Source organism: Neodiprion pinetum, chromosome 4, assembly GCF_021155775.2.
Source record: "Neodiprion pinetum isolate iyNeoPine1 chromosome 4, iyNeoPine1.2, whole genome shotgun sequence".
In the NCBI taxonomy this organism is placed as follows: Eukaryota; Metazoa; Arthropoda; class Insecta; order Hymenoptera; family Diprionidae; genus Neodiprion; species Neodiprion pinetum.
Window position 1 is genome coordinate 35,626,332 of NC_060235.2, and position 22,412 is coordinate 35,648,743.

Consider the following 22,412-nt stretch of genomic DNA (forward strand, 5'->3'; position numbering starts at 1 on the left):
GGGAATTGCGCCAAGTTGTAGAAGGTTGCGTACTCAGGCTGCGAACTGCCGTATCGAAGGCTGCAAAATTCAGATCGACGGAAGACGGTCCCACAAGCCTGAAGGCCCGGAAGCTTTCTGGAGATATTTTGAATATCCCAAGCCACGTGTTTGGTGAGCATAAGAAGTGCGCTGAACTGGGGTACTTTTGCGATGGATCGTTGAAAGAAGGCGAAGAAAACCACGTTCGAGCTCTAAAGACTTTCGGACTCTACGACAAGATACAGGAAGCCTTTTCTAGTCTGAGTTGCTACTCTGACAGCATGATATTAGGCGTAAACAGCAATAGCGTGGAGAGGTACAATTGGGTATTTGCATGATTTTTATATTTCTTAACTTTTGATGTTTTTCGATTCTATAAATTTTTTTAGAATTTTTGAAAAAAAAATATTTTGTTTTTGTTTATAAATATTTAAATAATTAAAATTTAAATCGCATTCGTTATGCATTGGAATCTTACCGACTTTCAACCTTGTAGTTGATCTGTCATTCTAACCACTATAAATATATTACATAAGTGTACAACGCATAAAGTAATATATACAACTACCATGGAGGTTAACGCACATGACCGTTCCATGTTGAGGCTAGCGAAACTAATTTATGAATCAGGAAATACCACTCCACTAATGATTCTATATGAAGAATCTACATCACGAAACCTATTAAACGATTTTCTTATCAATACATATGGTTACAATTTACATGAAGAGTATCAACGATTTTTAACCTTTAAAGTGCATCACGGGTGTTTGACACCCGCAGAAATGTTTAAGGTCCCAAAAACATTACTTAATTTGAAAAAAGTGGGTATATGTCGCCATCTACCTGCAATTGAGATCACTAACTGTAAGTAAAGTAGGTTAGTATATTTTGGTAAGCGTCAGTATACGAACAGATGCTGCGCAAAGTAGACGTTCTAAAATCCGCGGGTGTCCGACACCCACTGTGCACGTAGTGGGTGAAAAAGTGTTTTTGGAGCAAATTTTTTCTCTGTTTTAGTATACGTAATTAACAATAATTTAACGTAAGTACACTATAGAAAGTGAAAAAAATTTTTTATTTTCATTATTTAACACATTTTTGCTTTGTAGATGGCTTATAGCCTACGACCACGCTTGTTGCGTGAAACGTTATTAGAAACGGCAGACGATGAAGAGAATTTTGGCGGCCAAGAAAGTGACGCAGAAGAAAATTACTCTGATTATAGGCATTCAGATGATGCAGATGAAGAAGATGATTCTGAAGGTGAAGTAAGTGATGATGAACTTGCCGATGAATTACAAGAGACTTCCAAAAAAGCACTTGAAAAAGAAGATGCATTGGACAACGTTTGTCTTGCGAAACGGCTTAAAGCAGCGGGAAGACCAGTTACGAAGTTGTATGGTAAAGGTGTAGGAAAAAACCGTTTCGTTTGGAGCAAGATTCAGTCGTCGCGGCAGTCGGGTAAGAATTAAGGGCGTTGCCTATGCCTCGACGAGCGCGCGCGAACAGAGACTCACGATTTTCCTTCTCATTTCCTCATTTTTGAAGATAATTAGGTTCTTAGGGGGTCATTTTGAAGATAAAGAATAGATCTGTGTCGCCGTTTTTGCCGAATTTTCGATTTCGCTCTCAGATTTGCGAAAAACGTACTTGAAAGTACGTTATCTTTGAAGTGAGACACAGCGGACAGTGAATTTTTTTTCGAAATTCGGCGAAAACGGCGACACAGATCCATTCTTTATCTTCAAAATGACTCCCTAAGAACCTAATTATCTTCAAAAATGAAGAAATGAGAAGGAAAATCACGAAGCATAAAACAGCAAATTTTTCGCGCCAAAGGCGGGCGGCTGCTAGCGCCACGACCGCGTTGGCCGGCGACCATGCGAATTACAGGCGAAGAGAGTAGACTCAAACCCCCCCACTACAATTCCCCTCGTTCGAATCCTCATCGCTCGGCACGTGGATAGTGTTCCGCGCTTTTATTTTTGCTTGTGTTTTGCTACCGTGTTTTTTATTATTTCGAGTCAGTATTTATTCCCGCGATGGCTAAGAAGAGAAGGAATCTGTCTGTGAAGAAGAAGAAAGTACCCGGCATAAAGAGTTTGGCTAAATTTCGGGAAAAAATGAGGTAAATTGAATTATTTATATGATTGATGTCGCACCCTCTCTGACTTCGAGATTCAATCACATGAGTACGAACAATCGCAGGGCTTTGATCTAAGAAAGTACTTTCAAGAGCCGATATTGCTGTTCATAATAGCAGTACAAATTCATTCTCAAGTTTTTTTATACGTATGAAAACATAAACTAGAATGCGTTGTGACGTGTGGTACTAGCCCGGTTTGCATTAGTCGCTAAAATGTGTCATCAATTTGTTACGTGTTCAGGTTAAATGATCGAAATCACTATTCGGCTATTTGCATTAGTGTTTACACTTTGTCGATCATAAGGAATATTCTGATCACTTATTGTGACTACCCAAGTATCCAAGGTAAAATTACAATAAATAGAAAGTTTTCGTTTCTTGAGCACCCGATCTAAGAATGTATGAAGATGAATGTTTACTAGACTGGGCCAAAAAAATTAACTATTTTTTTTTTTTTGAAAAATATATTGAGAATATCATTCAGTATGGCAAAAAAAAAATTTCATGAAATTTTAAGCCCTTAATATTAACTTTAATTGAGAATAACTTTTGAAAAATTAAATTGAGGCAAAAATATTAAGAGATCTTTTTTGTAGAACAATCAATTTCCTTTAAGAATCTGTCATGATCTTTTTTACACATTCATTGATTCGTTAGTCACGAAATTCCAAATTAAAAAAGTCAAATCGAGAAATTATATCAATTTATTAAGCTTAATTACTCGGAAACGGCTTGTCTGACAAAAATCTATAATCAGACCTTTTTTGTAGGGAATTTAATTTTATAAAGGGATAAGTGAACATAAATTTTTTCACTTCAATATTTCGACAGTTCTGACGTAAAACATCAAATTATTACTAAAAATCAAAAATAGCGATGATAGACCTCTTAAAGTTAATATTAAGGGCTTAAAATTTCATGAAATTTTTTTTTTGCCATACTGAATGATATTCTCAATATATTTTTCAAAAAAAAAAATAGTCAATTTTTTTGGCCCCGTCTAATGTTTACATGTTGGAATCTTACGCTTCCGATGGGAAGCACACGCAAGACGGTCAAAGCGGTTAAATAAATGATATGCGGATGTGCAGTATCATTAGTTACGAGAAAATTCATTGTTGGGAGATATGAATTTGAAAAACTGGTGATTTCGAAAAATTAACGACAGAGCCAGGAATCGAACCTGGTATCTAGAGATGTAAAATTACAATGTATCTGGCAGAATTTTCCATACAAAGTAAATACGGCGCGTACGTATTAGGCCACTAAAATACGCGCGTTTTGTTTTTAGAAATAAACTTGACGTACTTCTGGGGTAATTATACATGCATACATTACCTACAAAACAGCCACCCCACAAAACTGTTATCAAATCAGATACTACTGCCAAGTATAATTTATTTAGACACCAATGATGATTTTGATATACTATAACTGATGATGACAAAAAAAAAAAATTGAAACCAAAATTGAAATTGAGAAGAAAAAAAAAATTGCAGTGCGTGATACTTGGCGGGCCCATTTCGATATTGCCATTACAACATTGATATGGCTCGACTTGTATTTTCTTGTGCTTGTTTTAAAAAGACCCGACAAGTGCCACTAAATGAAAAAAAAAAAAAAATGACAAGACGATAAGATTTACTATATATATATTATATAACAGTGATACTGTGAAAGTATTCCTGATCTGCTATTCCCTAATTATCGTTGCGCGGCAAATTTGGGCATTCTTCGATCCACCGTCTCCTGGGACCTGGTCATTTTGGTTACTGATTATATTTGTGGTCATTATAATTTATTGCTAAAATTTTTTTCTCGCGTCCATGCATTGCCAAATTTTTTTACGTGTAGAATTGCTGCGAGCCAACAAAACGACGGAGAAATGGTTCGCGAAGTAATGACTTCAGCGGAAGAGGTAACAGAAGATGTTGCTCCGTTTAATGAGGTCGTACTTGCCGACGAATTTCAGGATACCGATTTGTTTTGCTCGGAGACAATGCCTGAATCTCCGATACAGTACGCGAGAAACGACGACGAGACGACTGAGTGCAACACCGCGGAGGATTTCGTGAGTATCCAGCCTGCGACCGAAAGTAATGTTGTCGAAGACATGAATTCAAATTTGCTTGTAGTCGGTAATGCCAAGGCCGAACCAAGTCCCCCATTGGAGTTGACTGGGAGAAGAATAGTAGACATTAGGCATTTTTTAGATAGCATTACAAAAATTGGTCGTCACTCCCCTTTTGATTGTACTTTTGCAGACATGTGTCCAATATCCGAAAGCCGGACAGGATTCATTACCACCATCACCTTCAAATGTAGTATGTGTAATTTAGTCAAATCAATAACGTCAGAGAATTCTAGTTCAGGTTCCTCAAGCGTCAATGCAGCTATAGTATCCGGTGTAGTGTCCACAGGTGGTGGTTTTTCTCAACTCGCAGAGATTAGTGCATCGGTAGATATGCCATGTATGGCTAAAGAGACTTGGAAAAAATTTCATAGGATAGTTAGCGATACGTATCACGACATTTCACGGGAGCAAATGCTAGAGGCAGGTAGGGAAGAAGCTAGGTTGGCCCGTGAGGCGGATGACGTTGACGAGGACGGGTACCCTTGCATAGCGGTTGTCGCCGATGGGTCTTGGGCAAAAAGATCGTATAGGACAAAATATGACTCTCTATCAGGTGTAGCAGTAATAGTGGGATTCAAAACCAGAAAAGTTTTATTCATTGGGGTAAGAAATAAATATTGTTCAACGTGTGATAGGAAGCGGGGTGATACCGAGGCATCTGTAGGCGAACATAAATGTGTGAAAAATTGGACGGGTTCTAGTACCGCGATGGAGTCAGACATTATCGTCGAGGGTTTTAAGTGTAGCGTAGAAATGCACGGTATTAAATACGATAAATTAATTGGGGATGGGGATAGTAGTGTTCACCGAAAACTTATCGATGCGCTTCCGTATGGACCGGAAGCACTTGTCAAAAAAATTGAATGCCGCAACCATGTTCTCCGCGTCTGTGGAACTCGACTTCGGGATCTCTGTACCAACCGTAAGGTTGGTACTGTGATCCTACGTAATAATTTGCGCAAAAACTTGAGGCGACTACGATATGCCGTAACTTCCGCAATTCGCTACAGGAAAGGGCAAGTTGATCAGCCACTTTACGTTCGAGTCGAGGATTTGCGCAAAGATATTAAAAACAGTCCGAACCATGTTTTCGGGGAACATGGATCATGTGCGGAGAGAGGTTACTTCTGTGACGGTAACCCCAAACCAGGGGAAGTTAACCTGGTCGAGGATATGAAATTGACTGGTGTCTTCCAAGAGATTCAATCGGCAATGTATCGACTCATTGAGCATGCATCGAGCCTCATATGGGACGTGGATAACAACGTAGCTGAGTTATACAACTCACACGTTGCCAAGGCTATAGGTGGCAAAAGAGTCAACTTTGCCCTGCGCGATTCATATGGAGCTCGGTGCGATTCTGCCGTAATGAGAATGAATGCCGGTGGACAATTTCATGTATTAGTGCAGGAAAAATTGACAGGAAGGGTGGGTAAATTCACGAAAAAATATTGCGAAAATAAGACGGGGTCAATAAAAATTAGAAAAAAGGGTTTTAAGGGTAGCAAAAAAACTTTCGTGACCCAGATCGCTGACGCCGACTATGGCCCAGATGCTGCTTGTCCACGGCAATCAGACATGTCGGTGGATGAATTGGCGTCTGCTCAAAGGACATTCGTGCAGAGCTTGTATTCGGAGGACCTATTGGAAATCGAGCGACAAACAATGGGGCAGAGTTCGTCAATCGCATGGTACGAACAGAGAAGAAAGCGTTTGACTGCCTCAATTTTCGGTGAAATTTGTAAGCGAAGGCCACGAACATCTTGTGCTAAATTAGTAGAACGCATCCGCTACGGCGATTTCCATGGAAATTCAAATACAAGGTGGGGCACAGAAAAAGAGCCCATAGCAATAGGTCAGTTCGCTGCCGAACATTCTGTTACTGTTGATAGCAGTGGTCTAGTGGTGGACAAGGCGTTACCCTTCCTTGCGGCATCGCCGGATGGGCTTATAGGTAAAGACGCGGTCGTAGAAGTCAAGTGTCCAGCATCGGCAAAAGAGTTGACTCCAATGGAGGGCATAGAGTCAAAGAAAATTAAATTCATGAAAATAATCGATGGAAAACCAAAGTTAGATCTTTCTCATAATTACATGTATCAGGTCCAAGGTCTTCTACACATTACAAATAGGAAGTGGTGCTATTTTATAGTTTGGACGCCAAAGGGATTGATTTTTGATAAAATAAAACGTGACGATAAATTCTGGACCGAAAAAATGGAGAATAAATTAGCAGATTTCTTTCACTTTTGTTTATTACCCGAGATCGTAGATTCTAGACGCGCCCGACAACTCTCAATCCGCGAACCCCCTCAAATCATCGAAGCCCAAAAGGCCGCGCGTAAGAAAAAGTAAATTCCCGACCGACAGACGATAAAAAACTGTGATATAAATATATGTACATATGTTCATAAATATAATAGCTTTGTATATACCTTACGTGCAATATTTCTGTGATTTATGTTTAGTTAGTTATGTGTATTACTGTGCCAAAAATTTGCTAGTCATATCGTTATAATTATATATCTGATTATTCATTCTAGGAATACTTTTTGCAGTCTGACCAAACTGCGTATATACCTATATATTATGTAAATATTCTGTAGCTTATTTTTTCATTACTATCTGTGACCTGCACTCGTGACGTACTACTTTCCATAGGTTGCGCTTTCTATAGAATTTATTTAGCCATATAATGTATACAATGCTCGATGCCTTGTTATGATATCAATTTTCTCGATCGAGATTACTGTCATGTTTCACTTATACTGTTTCAATTTAATTTCTATGAGATACTTTTCATAAAGATTTCGTGATTATGTTCATTAAGTTTAAACGAGTTTAATTTCACTTTCATCATTTTATATTATTTTTTATCATTTTTTATTTGTTTGGTGCAAACCCGATCATGGTTGGGAGGTAGGGACGGGTTAGGTGGGTCTCTGTTTGATAGCGACCTCCACCTGGGAGATTGATGATATATTCGTTGTTATATCATGAATTTGCTAACAGCTATTCGTTGCAATTTTCAATTTAAAATTACCTGTGACGACGTCTGGTCGGTATTCATAAATAGTTCCGTATTATTTTCGAAACTGTATTAGGAACAGCTCTCAGCCGATCAAGCTTATGCTTTGAGCTGACTCAAGACAGTCCGACAAATCGAACCTGACTATGAATACCGGCTATTAGATTATTACCAGTCCCGTGATCGCATTGCGTAGAAATACGGATGCCGGTGAATATAATTTTTGTTGAAATATTAAGAATGTATATCTATATCATCATACGTACGGGGAATTCTACGTCACGTCAATCAAAAAATGACCTCGTATTTTTTCAATCTATTCATACTTCTTTTCACATGAAATAAAGATAAAAAGAATCGATACGCATTTTGGTGTTCGTCCGAATTATGTTTGTTTTCGAAAGTTACCAGACAATCATTCAATTTTGATGCAAAAGGAGCGCGCATATATCCGGTTCTATTCGACGTAAAGACATCATTTACAGTGCATTCGGAAGGTGAACGAATAAGCTTTCACAAAAAAAATGTTATGTTGAACATTATTGCAAATCCCAATTTTTATAAACAATTCAAATGTTCGACGATTTTTACCTCATTAATGATAAGTTTTTGAATTATAAAAAAAATGGTTTTGGGTTCCTTATTAAATTCTGTATTACTAGTAAATTTTTCAAGTGTAATCTGAAAGGAGTCTCTTTTTTTTCTATTATTCATCAGGTACTGCGTCGTGCCGAGCGCGGCACACTGGGCTGTTTAAAAGTATTTGAATCCGAATGCCCGTGAGGGGTGGAAGAGGCTAGCCGCGTCACCCGCCCCACTCCGGCGACAGCTCGGTTGCTCCGTCTCACTTGTTTCTTACTCTCTCTCTCTCGCCACGGTTAACGCGGAAAGCGGAGTAGCCCGCGCTTTCTAGCTAGGCAACGCCCTTAAGATATTTCAACTCAAATTCGGCCGGCCAGCCTCTCTCCATGGTCCGCGCCGGTCTATAGTAAGACGCGGTCGTCCGTCGCGCAACGACACCAAGGCGAGAGAGTCCTGTGCTCTCTCACATACGACTTCCCAAAAGAAAGGAGATAATTCGATAATCGAAACGATCGGGTGAACGGTCGTATGGTTCCGGATTCTCCGAACGCGGGTGAACAGTCATACGATCCTCGATTCTCCGATCAAAAAATCAAACGCAAACCGAGGATTGCAATGGCACGGACCAAACTGGCTTCTTGACAAAGGAAAAAACGTAAACAATATAAAACGTCGTGGGTTTTTATGCCGCAAGGCTTTTCCCACAAGAGCCAATAAACGACAAAAATCCGATGGCTCAAATCGCGAGTGTACTTTATTTTGAAACCAAAACCTTCAACCTTTATCCCTCAAAAGAAAAAATCCAAAAAAAAATTAAATATACAGAATCACGAGGCGACTTTGAAAATAAAGGAACTTCGACTATACAATAATGTGGTTTTTAATTTTAACCACATTATTGCGGAGGGCGCTGAGATGCACGGTTCGGGCTCAGGCGCGTTGGTGTTGATTTGAGCGCCCCGTTTCCCGCTTCCCGCCAGTTCCTGCCGTCATTCCTAGTGTATACAAAAATAATTCAAATAAGTACTTTCTGGTCATTCGTACAATTAAATGTAAGTACGCACGCGTATCGTAATGGATAGGGATAGGATTGAAGATAATAGTCCCAGTACGCCCCCCCGGAAGAAGGTTAGGATTGACACGCGACGTCCCCAAAAATTTCGAAACGTTTGGACAAATGAGAGTGATTTCAGGACATGGCTTAGCCCTGATCCAAGCAATAAGCACAAAGCCAAGTGTACTCTATGTTCTTTGACGATCAGTGCCGGCGTTAGGGGGGGGGGGGGGCGCGATGGGGCGATGGCCCAGGGCGCCAAATTTTGGGGGGCGATTGGTGGAGGTGGGATACTTCCCCCATCCCCCACCCCCCACCAAACTGGAACGCGCGGTGGATGATGGGGATAGCTAAGGGCCGTATTCACAGTCGAGTCTTGAGAAAGATCTTAAGCTTGACTTGGATAAGACTTGCTTATTCATATAAGCTGATCTGAAGACTGCATGAATTCACAGTCAGAGAATAAGATTTGCTTTATTAAGTAAATGGGTCCAGAATTTGCTAAAGAATGACTTATTCGAGCAATTGCTTGAGAAGTTCTCAAGTGCCATTCGGCTACTTCCGTGATTTTTCCGCTGTATTGGCCAATCAGAATATCTGTGGAAATCACTTGTCACGCCAGTGGCACAAACAAGAATTAATTTTTCGCGGGATTTTTTCCCTCGAAGTCACGTGGGCTAAGTTATTTTTACAGTTTCATACAAGAGTCAATAAATTAAGCCAAAAATCGTCATCCAAGAAAAACGTTTTTCTATCTACCCAACATTTGTCAACTGTAAGTATTCAATTATGGGTAAATTATAATTTTTTCTATCATGATGAAAGCAATGTGATAATTTAAATATATATTAATTTTCTAACGTGATTATTTAATAATAAAATTTCGAGATAAAAGCATTTTATGGTTAAAATGTTTCTTCGTAGGGGTATAAACATGTCCGGAAATAAACACTATACGGAAACTGAGAAGCGTCTGTTCCTCAACATTTTGAAGAAATTTTCGCACATAATAGAGAACAAAAAAAGCGATACATCAACGCTTAAAGATAAAGAAGAGGCGTGGAGACAAATCGCAGAGGAATATAATTCGTCTCTCATTATATCAGCAAAGGTACTCTGAAAGTCAAGTTTCAACTTTATACGACAGCGGAATATTCAAGAACTTTATTCAAATGTATGGATTGCATTCCGGATTTTTGCAACGATTCCGGTTACAGTTGCAAGTGGAGAACGCAGTTTTTCTAAACTAAAATTAATAAAAACGTATCTCCGATCAACAACCTCTCAATCGAGACTCTCTAACTTGGCTACTCCGTCGATTGAAAATGAAATCGCTGAACAATTGGGTTTTTCTAGTTTAATTCGTGTATTTGCTGACAAAAAGGCCCGAAAAGTAAAATTTTACTAAAGAACAGCACAAAAAAAAGGAAGAAAGTTATTCAAAAATTAACAAAGTATTAAATCAAAATGAAGAGTAATTAAAATATAAAATGTGCATTAAATTCATGCAAAAACAAATTTTGGATAACAAAAAAAGAAAATCAACAAAAAAGAAAAAATGAAAAAAAAGAACAAAAAAAAACAATAAAAAATATGAAAAAAAAAGAGGAGCTACATAACTTTCTACGTCCACGTCGTTAGCTCTGGGTCACGCTAAAGGAAAGATAGAATTCTTAATACACGTTCACATTGGTTCAGAAAAAAATTAACTCTCGATTTTGATTTCCTTAAGTGGGCGCCAAAATATTCTTGCCCAGGGTATCAGTCCCTCTAACGCCGGCACTGGGCTGGAAAACAGGCAGCCCGTAAAGAAGGTTCAGAGTGCCATAAATAATACCACGAACCGAAGTACGCGAAGTACGCCATGAAGACTGCTGTATGGATTCAAACCTCGCAGTATGGCCGATGCGGTGTTGATATCTGCAATTCAGGAGACCTTGGATCAGGTGGACTTGGAAGAGTTGCGGAAGATGGCAAAGGACAACATCGCTGTAGAGCAAGGGAGGCAGAAAAGAGCGTTTGATGCGAAAAGGTTTAAACCTCCCCGGCACGCGGTCGGCGACGTTGTCATGTGGAAATCCAGCGCTGCGCCTGCCACGGGCGAGAGCCGGAAGCTGAATGCTAAGGCCAAGGGGCCGTTCAAGGTCAGGGCGGTCTTACCAAATGACCGGTACGAGGTCCAGGACCTCAGGGACATGAAGAAGACGCCAGGGCAACGAACGGTAGTGGCAGTGGATCAGCTGAGTCCGTGGGTCATTTTTGATGCTACGGCATAGTACTGGTAAGGCCACGTTGGAATTTCGATGAATGATAGTAATCGAAACAGGCGAATGATAGTAACCTTGTGTGGCGAAAGATAGTAGCCCAAAGAATTTTATTTCGATGAATGACAGTAATCGAATCAGGTGAACGATAGTAACCTTGTGGGGCGAATGATAGTAGCCCAAATGTATTTAGACAATGACGAGAGGTGGCTGAAACTCTTGGATCGGACTTGATCACTCTGATTTCGGAGTGAACGCCGCACCCGCCTATTGTCTTGCTATATACGGAAATTTTGATAATTTCGTGTGGTGGACGTTTATTTTCAGATTGACAGGTGGACGAAGCTACGACGAGGACGTCGTAAAATCTAGGAAGGCCGAATGAAGTCAACGTCTTGGTATGGACCACGGCGGTGAGGCAGGGAAGCCGATAATATTTCGAGAGCCAGAATATAGACATTGAGATTAGACGGGTGACGAATCGAATGCGGTGGGTCTAGAGAGCGGGTGTCAAAGGGGCATTACGTGACGACGCCTCGGAGAGTTCACATCGATTGAATACCGTGCATATCGAGCATTACTACACTTACGGGTTGCAAAGCTTCAATATACTTGTATTCAGACATTTGACGTAGAATTTTAAGAAGTATTCCATTGAATATTACAAATACATTTAATACGATTGACATTATAACTTATTCGAAAGATAGCTTCGTTATCTTATATATTATTTCCTACAAAGCTAAAATCATTTTTCTTACTTTATTCAATCGCATTTTTTAAGGCGAAAATGTTATATTAGGTTTTTGTCGCATATCCTATTCCATTATTCAGTCTTTCAGCGTTCAATTGGAAAAGAAAAAAACTCTCTACGACAAACAGTCCTCTAGCAACGTTGACTTCAAGTTCTGGGGTGCGCGTAACCCGTATGTAGAGTATTTGTTTCATACGGATAGTGTAGGGTCCTAGGGTTAAAAAACTTCTAGGCCATGTAGTAGACACTTCAAGAAGTACCTAACCCAGAATTTTTTCAGATTTTTTCAAAGCCTAGAAAACTCCAAAAACTTCACCGTTCCCTGAAAGATCCAGTGTTCACACCAAGGACTAAATCGGCCAGTGAGGCGCTTTCGGAAAAAACAGAGTTGGCTGTTGATATGCTGTCGGAAGATGACGAAGAGGAAGATCATGTAGAAATGATGTACGATTCGGACTCAGAGGGGGATGGAAATGATAAACCTCGGGCTGGATAAAAAGTAAGACGTGCCATTTGTCCACGACCAGCCGACCGAAAAGTAACTTTCTACGAAAACTGTAACCGACCTGTCTGTGACGACCACAGTTCAATTTTTTGGTAAATTTGTGCCACAATAAACCGATCGGTATACCATTAAGCCTCGATGGTTATTTTCTATATTTATAAAAATTATTTGTTGAATAAAAAATTCATTCAAAGTTGAAAAAAAGATGCAATATGTAATTTTTCATTGACTTCACCCATTTACGGCTTTTTGTTATTTTCAGTTTTCGGATAAATAAATAATTATACTTTTTGAAAAAAATGAATCGATACACCATTTCATCTCAAGGCTCAGTGTACTCCCTTTCAAATCCCGTTGGAGTTTTGGAAATCGGTTAATTAGAAAAAGAATGAGACTATTTTGACTGAAAAAAGTCATTTTTAGCTCTTCACCGCCCTTTTTTTTTTTTGCTTTAAACAAGTTCTTCTCGTTTTCATCTCAAAGGAAAGGGATTTTAATATATACCTTCGTGTTTCTGATTAAAAAACGACGAAAATGATGCATAATAAACCTATCTTATTGGAACTAGAAAGGCTTGCATTGTTTGGAAACGCTTGGGGTACTCCGATGCCCCAGTTACCCTGTAGAAAGTATAAAAATTAGGTTGCCCCGTCTAGGGTTAAAAAATGCAGAATTCTCTAACGTTTTTCCACAAAACATAGGTAATGAGGAGCAGCTTTTATGACGAAAAGCTCCAGAAGTTCCGCACCTTGAATATATAAATTTGGATCTAAAAAGCACATAGTATTGCTTAGTTTCACACAAATACTTAGAAATTGAACAATACCATTTTAGACGGTTAGCTTAACTGAATTTACGAAGCTCAGCTGAAGTTTGAAAACGATTTATAGAAAAAGTACGTTTTTCTTTATAGTCCATCATAATTCTTTGATTTTTCCCGGTCTTTTTCCAATATACGAAATTCCCTGACTATTCCCGGGTTTCCCAGTCTGTCGCCACCCTATCATTTCAACTGCGAACTAAGGAGATACGTGGTTATGTAATCTTTGTGGCTGTTTCAGTACCAAAAGCCACGGTGGACTTAGGTTTCGATTTTCTAAATTGGAAACTTCAGGTGTTGATTACACATTTGAAATAAAAATTTAGTAATTGGATGATAAGCAAAACACGGGTGTTGTAACGTAGCGTTAAATTTTACAGTGTTATTTGAAAAATCTTCAAGCAGATAAAGCAATCAAGTAAATAGTTTTGTACGCCGATTGCACCGGATACTCAGATTCCAATTAACTGATTCATTAGGACAACGTAAATTGAACATTGTTTTCCTCTACCTAAGGTACTCCGAATAATTCGCATATTTGTTATCCATTAGTTTGTACATGGGGCATTCCACGTCAACTTCGTCAACCGAAAAAAAAATGTTTCAAAATTTTCAAAAATAATATACTTGATGGAATTTTGATTTTTTTATTTGAACATCAGTTACGACAGCTTAAATGTCGCGGAAAATATCTGCAAAACATTTTTTTTTCAAACACTTGAATTCAAGACGAATCGAAACACCACCTTACTGTTTTTGATACGATTGTTCAATTTGGAGGTATCATCGATTAAAAGTTCATCAATTTTTGAATATCGTAAAATTTAGGCTTGTAAGAACTCCGGAACGGAGGCTTCGAAAATTTTTAAACAAATCAGAGACACCACTTTCGCATAGTATAACAAAATCCTAGAAGAATGAAATCAAAGGTAGTGAGGTCTGGAGGTGGCTGACTTGACGTGGAATGCCCCATACACGCGTTTCGGCCAGCTGATTTACATTAGTTTACGATTTAGTGAAAAATCATTGCTTTGGGTACGAACATATTTTATAAGGTACTGGAGATATTGGAAGTTTATAATTACAAAATGAATACCTATGTACTACGCCCCGAGATTGTAGTCGTTAGAGATACACAATTTTTGACAGTAACTGAGAAACAATTATTCTGTTTTGTTTCCAGTTTTTTTCATTTTACTGTCTTTAATAGCACATTATGTGATAAAGAAATAATAGTCTTTATACCCGTGTTGCATATAGGACTTTATTCCGGACTTGACTGTCGCAACTTTATTGACTTTAAAAGTTAAAACCGCATTTAAGGGAAAAACAAGGGAACAAAAAAAAAAAAAAAATTTGCGGAGAAAAGTACAAGAGGGAATGATAAGCTACTTTTGTCGGCCTTTGCAGGTCAATAAAGTGGCCATTACGGTTAAGTCAGGAATAAAGTTTTATTGCTGCCTGAGTCTACTTCAAAATTAAAATTAAGGGGATATCCAGTTGTGATACAGTTTATAATTCTTCAAGGATTTCAATTTTCAAAAACACTATTTTCATCTACAAAAATAAAGTGGTGTTCATTGCTTCTAAGTATTGTATATGTTATGAAATATAGACTTTATTGAGAGCTTCGCTAGTTTTTATTTATATAGCAGAATTTTACCTTCAGAGTCTAGTTGTAAAAGAAAGTTGATAGTACAAAATTCAAGAAACTAGACTCATTTTACAAGTTTTAGAGAATTATCAACTTTATCATGTCGCTAGACACCCAAAATGATTAAAACATGGGATGGAAAATGTTAAACTGTTGTCTTGAACATTATGAGTGACACTGTCGAATACAATTGAATCATATGGGTTCAATCAGGATTTGCAGTGAATACTCAAATTTTGTAGATCACTTTTCGTAATTTCAAAGAAATGAAAACAAGATGTAGCACAAAAGAAGCAAGATATGCTAGTGCAACTGACTGAATATGAAACGATGATAAGTGTGAAATATCACACAGTCCTCTACGCCCTGTTCTTAAAGATTACTTATTTTCGTAAATTGAAGTCTTTTGAGAAATTTAGTGGCAAACCTTTCGATGCTACAACGCCGATGGAGATAGAGATTTACTCACGCCCAATACTTTCTCGTCATGCTCTGCTTGGTCTTGAATGATTTTTGCGTATTTTTCATTATCCCGTAAATCATCCTCGTCCAGCATGTCCTGCATTCTTTGTTTGTAACTGAAAAAGTTAAGTAAAGGTACACAGTTAAGTGAAGAAGTAAAATGTAATAACTTAAGTAGCACAATTAGATGTTTCGGACTGCATTTGGTACTTGAATTTGAAGACCAGCCTTACGTGCGGAAAAAATGTTTGGCAAAAATTCGTGAATGCAAGGCTTACATTTCGCTGTCTGGATTATTCGCTTGATTTCGGCACTTGTCCAGTTTCTTCTCAAGAGACCGGACCACTTCTCTTGTTGGAGGCTCAACACACTTGGCCATTGATCTTATTTCTGAAAAATTAATATGACATAGTTACAATCGTTGATAATGTGTCAGAAGAAAAATGACGAAGATGATGAAACATCCCCAAAAACGATTATGATCGACTTACTTCTAACAGCCTCGATGATTCCTGGCAAATGTTCCCTCGAGAACAGTGTGTCTGTTACGTAATTGTCTAGATTAGCAGCAGCTCTCGACGCTGCGTGCAAGGTGGCAGCCAAAGCAATTTGACTCGGAGCGTAAATCAGAATACTATCTGTGAGAAACACTCTTTCAAGAAAATCGTCGATATGCGGTCTGAGCTTCTCTGGATTTTCAAGTGCTGTGCATCTGGTCTAAAAACACAGGAAAAATTAATAGAAAATTACAAAAGGCTCGATATGATCTTGATGAGTGAACCATGAATAGCAGAAATAAGGGCTTAAGTTAAAACTGAATTGCCAAGAGAAATTTACAAAATAAGAGACAAAAATTTCAGCTAAAGATTCTGCAGCTTGGAAAATAAGTAGATTCCCTTCGTAAGCTACACTCACCTTTATATCGATCATCAAGCCCTCTACAGGCCTGAAAGGATTATGGACAGTCAGGTTATAGTTGAGCTGCTGCATGAGTAACAATTCGTTGTTTAAAATGATGTCTGATGCCTTTTCTCTGTCTCCTTTGATATTCGCTACGAACTGGGATATCGAGACATTGAATTCTTCTACCTAAGAAAGAGAATTGAAAAAACAATAAAATCTGGAAACAGTTGAAGTTTTGTTCATCGCAATAAAAAAAAGTTAATTACAAGTCATCTCTGCAAGTATGTTAAATTGTATGCATATTATGAATACTTGCCTTGCAGCCAAGGTAGACGCACGTGACAAGGATTTCCTTAGGATGGTAATCCATAACGCTGTTCCTTAAATAGAACCTCTTGAAGTAGTGAAGCGCAGTTGCTACGGTAGGTCTTGGCATGGGCGGAACAAATCTGCGACAGAAGTCTCGGAGTTGTAATTCATAGAATTTGAGTAATATCCGTTCTTCCGAAGTCGTTAGGAAATGCTCCTCTCTTTGATCGCGCTGTACGAGTGGAAAGAACGAACCATTTTTCAAAGACAAAGTATTACTCCTTGACGGAAACGCAAATGTATAGGACAACATTTACACACAGCATGCCGGTCGAATATTAGGCAAGAATTTTTATGTCCGTATAAATATCAGTCTTCTTCCCACAAACGGTGAAGACATTTTTACCGCCATTATTTGGCGTCCCCAAGTTTATAGGTATTTAATCAACAAACTGCGTGAGCTTTTATGTACGATCAAAGATTCAAAATAGCATGTTCTCCAGTACACGTTGTGTATAATTAAAATTCTCAAATAAATTTATCCACCGGGTAACACCGTAATTGCTTTGCAATCACGCGGAATGTTCATCACGTAATTGATACGTATGTCAAAATAAAAGACGATTAGAGAGTACGGAGATTTGCTTGCGAAAGATGGAATATTTTCGATTGGTGAATCAAATGTTAAAACGCACGCTGTTCGAAGCTGATATAATTATCCATAACTTTGTATGAACTGGCTTTTGTCGAGTAATTTCTTTCGAATTGACAAAACACGCTTTTTGGGTTATAGCTATAGATATATCGATTGAGAGATAGAATAAACTGGAATAAACACTCACCGGCACGTTCACGCCATGCTTGTCGATGAATTCCGAGTTAGTCTTCTCGCGAAGTTCCGTGATGTCATTTTCATCACTGAATATCCAGTACATCTTTTGAGAGCTCATTGGAAACATTTTCAATATACTTAATATCGCGTGAGCAGCTGAATCGCACCGTAAAAGACTCCCTAATCAGATACCCTGCGACGAACGTCTTTGTCCTCCAATGCCTTCCTACCGCTTCCTATTGCGCTGCTCACTAGTGCTCACTGAGCAATGGCGTCAAATGAGACTCCTGCTCACTGGTCAGTTTCAGCTACTTCGTGGTTTCAGCAATCAGCAATGGCCGCTGGGGCTTGGCGGTAAATTTGAATACGCCGGGTACTGTCATCACGCTGCCAGGTTTGGCATATGCCGTTGACTGATAGTCTTCAGTCAACGCATATGCGTTGTATATCTGAAATATATATTGTTTTATATTGAAAGAATATACTTCAGCCAATGTATTTCTGTACTAGATAACGCTGCGGAGGCGCGGGAGGATTTGAAATTTTCTTATTATTAAAACTTTATAATACATGCGAATAAAGTTACAAATGAAATTACTATCGCCTGAATAAAACTAAATAGTTTAAAAAATAGCGAATGGATAGCTATATGAAAGAAAACCTTTAATACACCACCGATCGAATTGAAACTACTTATTGGGTTGAGCAAAGAAAATGTGCGAACAAATCATGAATCGGTACAGGAACATTTAAATTTCAATGGAAGAAACTTATCATCTTTTTGATATTAATGTTCAGGGAAATCTCCAATAGTTTATACAAATGACACAAAGTGTTTAATTTGTATCGGTATAGTAGCGTTCCTGCAGGTGTTTCATATAAAGCTGGTCAATTGGTGTTGCTTCAAAGACTTCACGAAGCTACGGATAGAGCTCGCTACTCTGCAGTGCAGTCGGTTATAAAAATCCTTGGATTCCGAGTATATCGAGAAGTTAGGGAATATTACGGGAATAAATTAATCACAATCATGAACACTGATATCGTTATGCGATACTTCATACATGTAGAGTATAATTAATATTCCGTTGGTAGAACGATATATTTCGCGCGTTGTTGGATTTCAAGTTCTCGAAATGAGCTGAATTATCCCGCAGGTGGATGTCATGGTATATAAATTAGGCCTAATTCATCGAGCAAAAGTTGTAATAAAGCAGTTTTTAATATGTCGCATTAAATGTCCCATGTTATAAGTCGAAGGCTGTTTTCGGGTAAACAATCGCTATACGTTGCGTTGCCTATTGTCTGCAATTTTGAGCAAAGTCGTCACTATCGTCTTAATTAACGAATATGACTTCTATTATGTACTAAAAACGACTCGATGTGTAATTAACGACTATACTCACGATGAGAGTCTTAAGAAGAGTGTTCAAATTGCGATTTATCTTTTCGCGGTATTGCATAAATAATATTCATGTTTGATATTAAATGCTACTTGTTCGTCTCGCAATAATTGACCTCGTTGACCTTTTCTTTTTATGAAAGTATGACTGACGAATTTACGGCGGCTGATATCATGTCGTATAATCGACTAAAGCGATTATGAATTGCAAGTCACCGCTTGATTACTGGTTGTAAGCTCGAATTGTGTTTGTATCACATTTGACCCTGTCGGCAGGTGTTACATCCCAACCCCGTCTTAATTGGTATCGACAGTTGGGGAAACCTTCAAGAACTCATCGGGGTCATCCGACTTCCGGGGGAATAATAAAAATTCATTCGCGTAACGAGCCGAGTTTTGCAAAGTAAATTTCAATCCATATGCACGCCTCCCATTCCCAAATCGCGAATCGCCAATCTCAAAACGCTCTTCTGCGGAAGGCGGTCTTGGCGCCTTTCGTTAGTCACGGTTGTTGTGATCTTATCGCAGCCGAACGAATCTCAATCTGATTGTCGGATACAGACCTTTTACTCGTCGGAGTTTACCTGCTGCTTTAAACTCGTAAATGCCCACGTGTAATAGTTGCAAGGATGTCGAATGGTCCGTCAGGCTGTGCGTGAAGTCTAACATTAGACATTAGAGGCTGACTGCAGCAATATCGCGACATATTATATATCGGTCGAATTCTGTAATTTTCTCACGGTCAAATCGACAACGTCGCAGAGCTTCAACGTAATAAAAATCATACTCGATACTGTATAAATTATGAATTATTTGAAGCTTTTCTTCGACTCGGGAGATTCCAAGAAAGAAAAATGATCGAGCTCAGTTTTATAGTGGTTAGCTGTTAACGGTGTAGCTCGAGATTCGAAAGCATTACCGACGGCAAGTCAGAAACTCCGCCTCGTCCGACGCCGGCTTAACAATCAACGGCTGCGGCGCCTCACGCTAAATCCAACTGATGCACCTTTGGCGTGCACCTTGGCCACGATTGGAATTATTCTTTCCCTGATGGAAGCTAATGACGGTGCTTCTGCCAAAGAAGTTCAATTCTAGTGCTCGATCGATAGTCCTAGACACAGGCACAACGCCCTCTTCGATGGCCTTTGAAACGGTTCTGCAGAAATTACTTTCCAGGTAGCAAGTTTTTCTTGAAAACTTGCATGTTTCTCGGAATCACGATGCTCTAATGTAATTATGATTTACATTTACTGTGCAAAATTTCATTCGATGCGACAAAATACGGGATATGTGTCAGATACTGTTGAAAATTATTGTGAATTTACTAGACATTTACTGTACAAAAGAATTGTCAATTTACGAAATAAGACAACAAATTTACAAATTCGGTGCAGTGACGTAAATTACTATGCGTTTGTCTTAAGTTTACAAGGAAAATTTTTCATTTTACTAAAATTTACATGAAAAAGACAAGAAAGTAATTTGAATTCACTAAATTGTGTAGTAAATTTATTTTATATGTAAATTGATTAAACAGTAAACATATGGTGAAATTACAGAACTTTCATTACAGCGCAGGCAGTTCCATACAAAAATTTTTAACAACGCAATCAGTACAGTCGAACGTTTCGTCACCCGAAACGTGAGGGTAAAGCTTTTGAATATCTTGAAGCTTCAGGATCGAAGGGGCAGATCAGACTTTCGACTGCATCGCGATCTCTTATTGAAATTTGGTGTTTCAAAGACCTCGAGGTGTGAAAGTAATCGAGTTTGGTCGTAACACCTAATCTCCCCCCACCCCCTTAATCATCCCTCATCAGCAGTCGGCAGCCCCTGCATTGATTCCGCATTAGCGTTGCTTCCTTTCCGCGTGCTTGCCGTCGTCCCCCGACAGTCGATGGTGTGTGGCAAGTCGGTTAAGGGATGTGGCGAACGGGGGGTGAAGGAGAGGCAGGAAGAGGGCGCGAGGGCCGGTTGTGCACGCGAGCGTGTACTCGCGGGGGCGTCGGCGACCACAATATTAGATTAATGGCCGCCAGCTGCCACTCCACCGCACTTCGACTTGTCCTGCGGAATTTGAAGAAGTCGGCCCAAGACGCGTGATGGTGTGTGTGTCTGCATCGGCGTTGCGTTGTTCCCTTCTCGTTTCGATTTCGAAGAGTTTAACTTTCCTACAGGATACTACACAATTATGGTGTCATAAGCGTTTTTCTTTTTCGCAGAATGTGCAAGGTGGAGAGTGGCGGTCAGCTTACCGAGGTATACGCTAACACCTCTTGTTGAATGTCACTCGTCATTCGGTAAACCACGTTTTCGGAACTAGGGAGATGGATTAGGTGAAGCTTTCATGCATCCTGTAACATGCGTATGAATTGGTCGCCGATCAACCATCGTCCATTTTATGGCACACTGCATGTACAGTTCCGGCCGAGTCGTGGCCGATTGATATTTGATCTAGGACAATTTTGGGCAGTCGCAAATCACATACCCCATGAGTGTGCGTTTGATGAGCCTTGGCCAAGCTGATAGGTGAACGAAAAAGGTCTGTAGTTAGGTCGCGGAGCGGTGTTCGATTAATCGATCCCAAGGTACATAAAAAAATGTTTTAATCAGACTGAGAAGGTGCGGTTAATTTACCGGCATTTTTTCGATTACTATATTTATCAGGTTAGTAATTCGCGCCTGTTGACGGTGCGAAGACTTTGTAGTATGGCGGCTGAGGAAAATGCTGGGAAATGTTTGTCACTCGGGTAGAATCTAGGCTGGACTTAATCTTTCTGAAATATGATCGGGCTATACAGTTTAATCTTAAATCAACGTTTCGTGGTTTCCGTCGTCCCATCGGATAGATGAATAATTCCACTTTATTTAGTTGAGAATAATTATTAACCCGCGGCTCTTGACCTACAATTAAAAATCTGTTTTGGCACTTAAACGAAAGTTGTCGTGCTGACCGGCAGTATTTTACAACACCACTTACTGTATCAGCGCCGCGGCTGCGTGAAGCCTTCCTCCGTAATCCATATAAGCCTCCCCGCACGAGTGGGCCTTCTCTTCGAGCCATATAAGTTTCGCAAAAACTTATTTACAGGTACACCCGGCATGTTTAATGCATGCGCGTATCTTCCATACATCACCGGGTGGAAACGTTTATTCCCTCGCGATAACTCCCACCGCAATGACGTCACGGGATCTGACAAACGACAACGCTGCATACGTGCTAAACTATTTACGACCTTGGTGTAACGCCGTACTCTTACAAGCACATGTTTGCAGAATTGTAAGCCATCTTCATCTTGTGTAACGTAATGAGCATTAATTGCATACACGGAGAAATATTTTCTACGAACATCAGTTACCGTTATTTTGTGTATAATGTAAGTGTACCAGTTATTGATACATTTAGAACCAATTATTGACCAGTTTTTTTTCCAAAATTATGAACTTGTGGCAGAGGTTATGAATTTTTCGATAACTAAAACCAATTGCTAGATGATTAGACGCTACAAATTTATTTTCTGATAATTTTAGATCTAAGGATCAAA

The 22,412-nt window shown here is 39.2% G+C and overlaps 1 protein-coding gene across 4 annotated transcripts in view; it reads right to left on the bottom strand.

Moving 5' to 3' along the window:
- Nucleotides 1–17,710, bottom strand: part of CycH (cyclin H) — a 118,976-nt gene extending 101,266 nt beyond the window's left edge. For 2 of the 4 annotated variants that reach the window (XM_069135637.1, XM_046621535.2), the window contains exons 1-6: nt 17,479–17,710; nt 16,644–16,868; nt 16,340–16,513; nt 15,916–16,141; nt 15,703–15,814; nt 15,432–15,540 (exon numbers count right to left, since the gene is read on the bottom strand). In XM_069135637.1, the coding sequence (XP_068991738.1) occupies nt 15,432–15,540; nt 15,703–15,814; nt 15,916–16,141; nt 16,340–16,513; nt 16,644–16,868; nt 17,479–17,595 (963 nt within the window). In that variant the 5' untranslated portion in view covers nt 17,596–17,710. Of the gene's footprint in view, nt 1–8,700; nt 8,907–15,389; nt 15,541–15,702; nt 15,815–15,915; nt 16,142–16,339; nt 16,514–16,643; nt 16,869–17,478 lie in introns of those variants that run through there. The other 2 variants (XM_069135638.1, XM_046621534.2) reach the window with 2 other exon arrangements.
- Between the last annotated feature and the right edge of the window lie 4,702 nt (nt 17,711–22,412).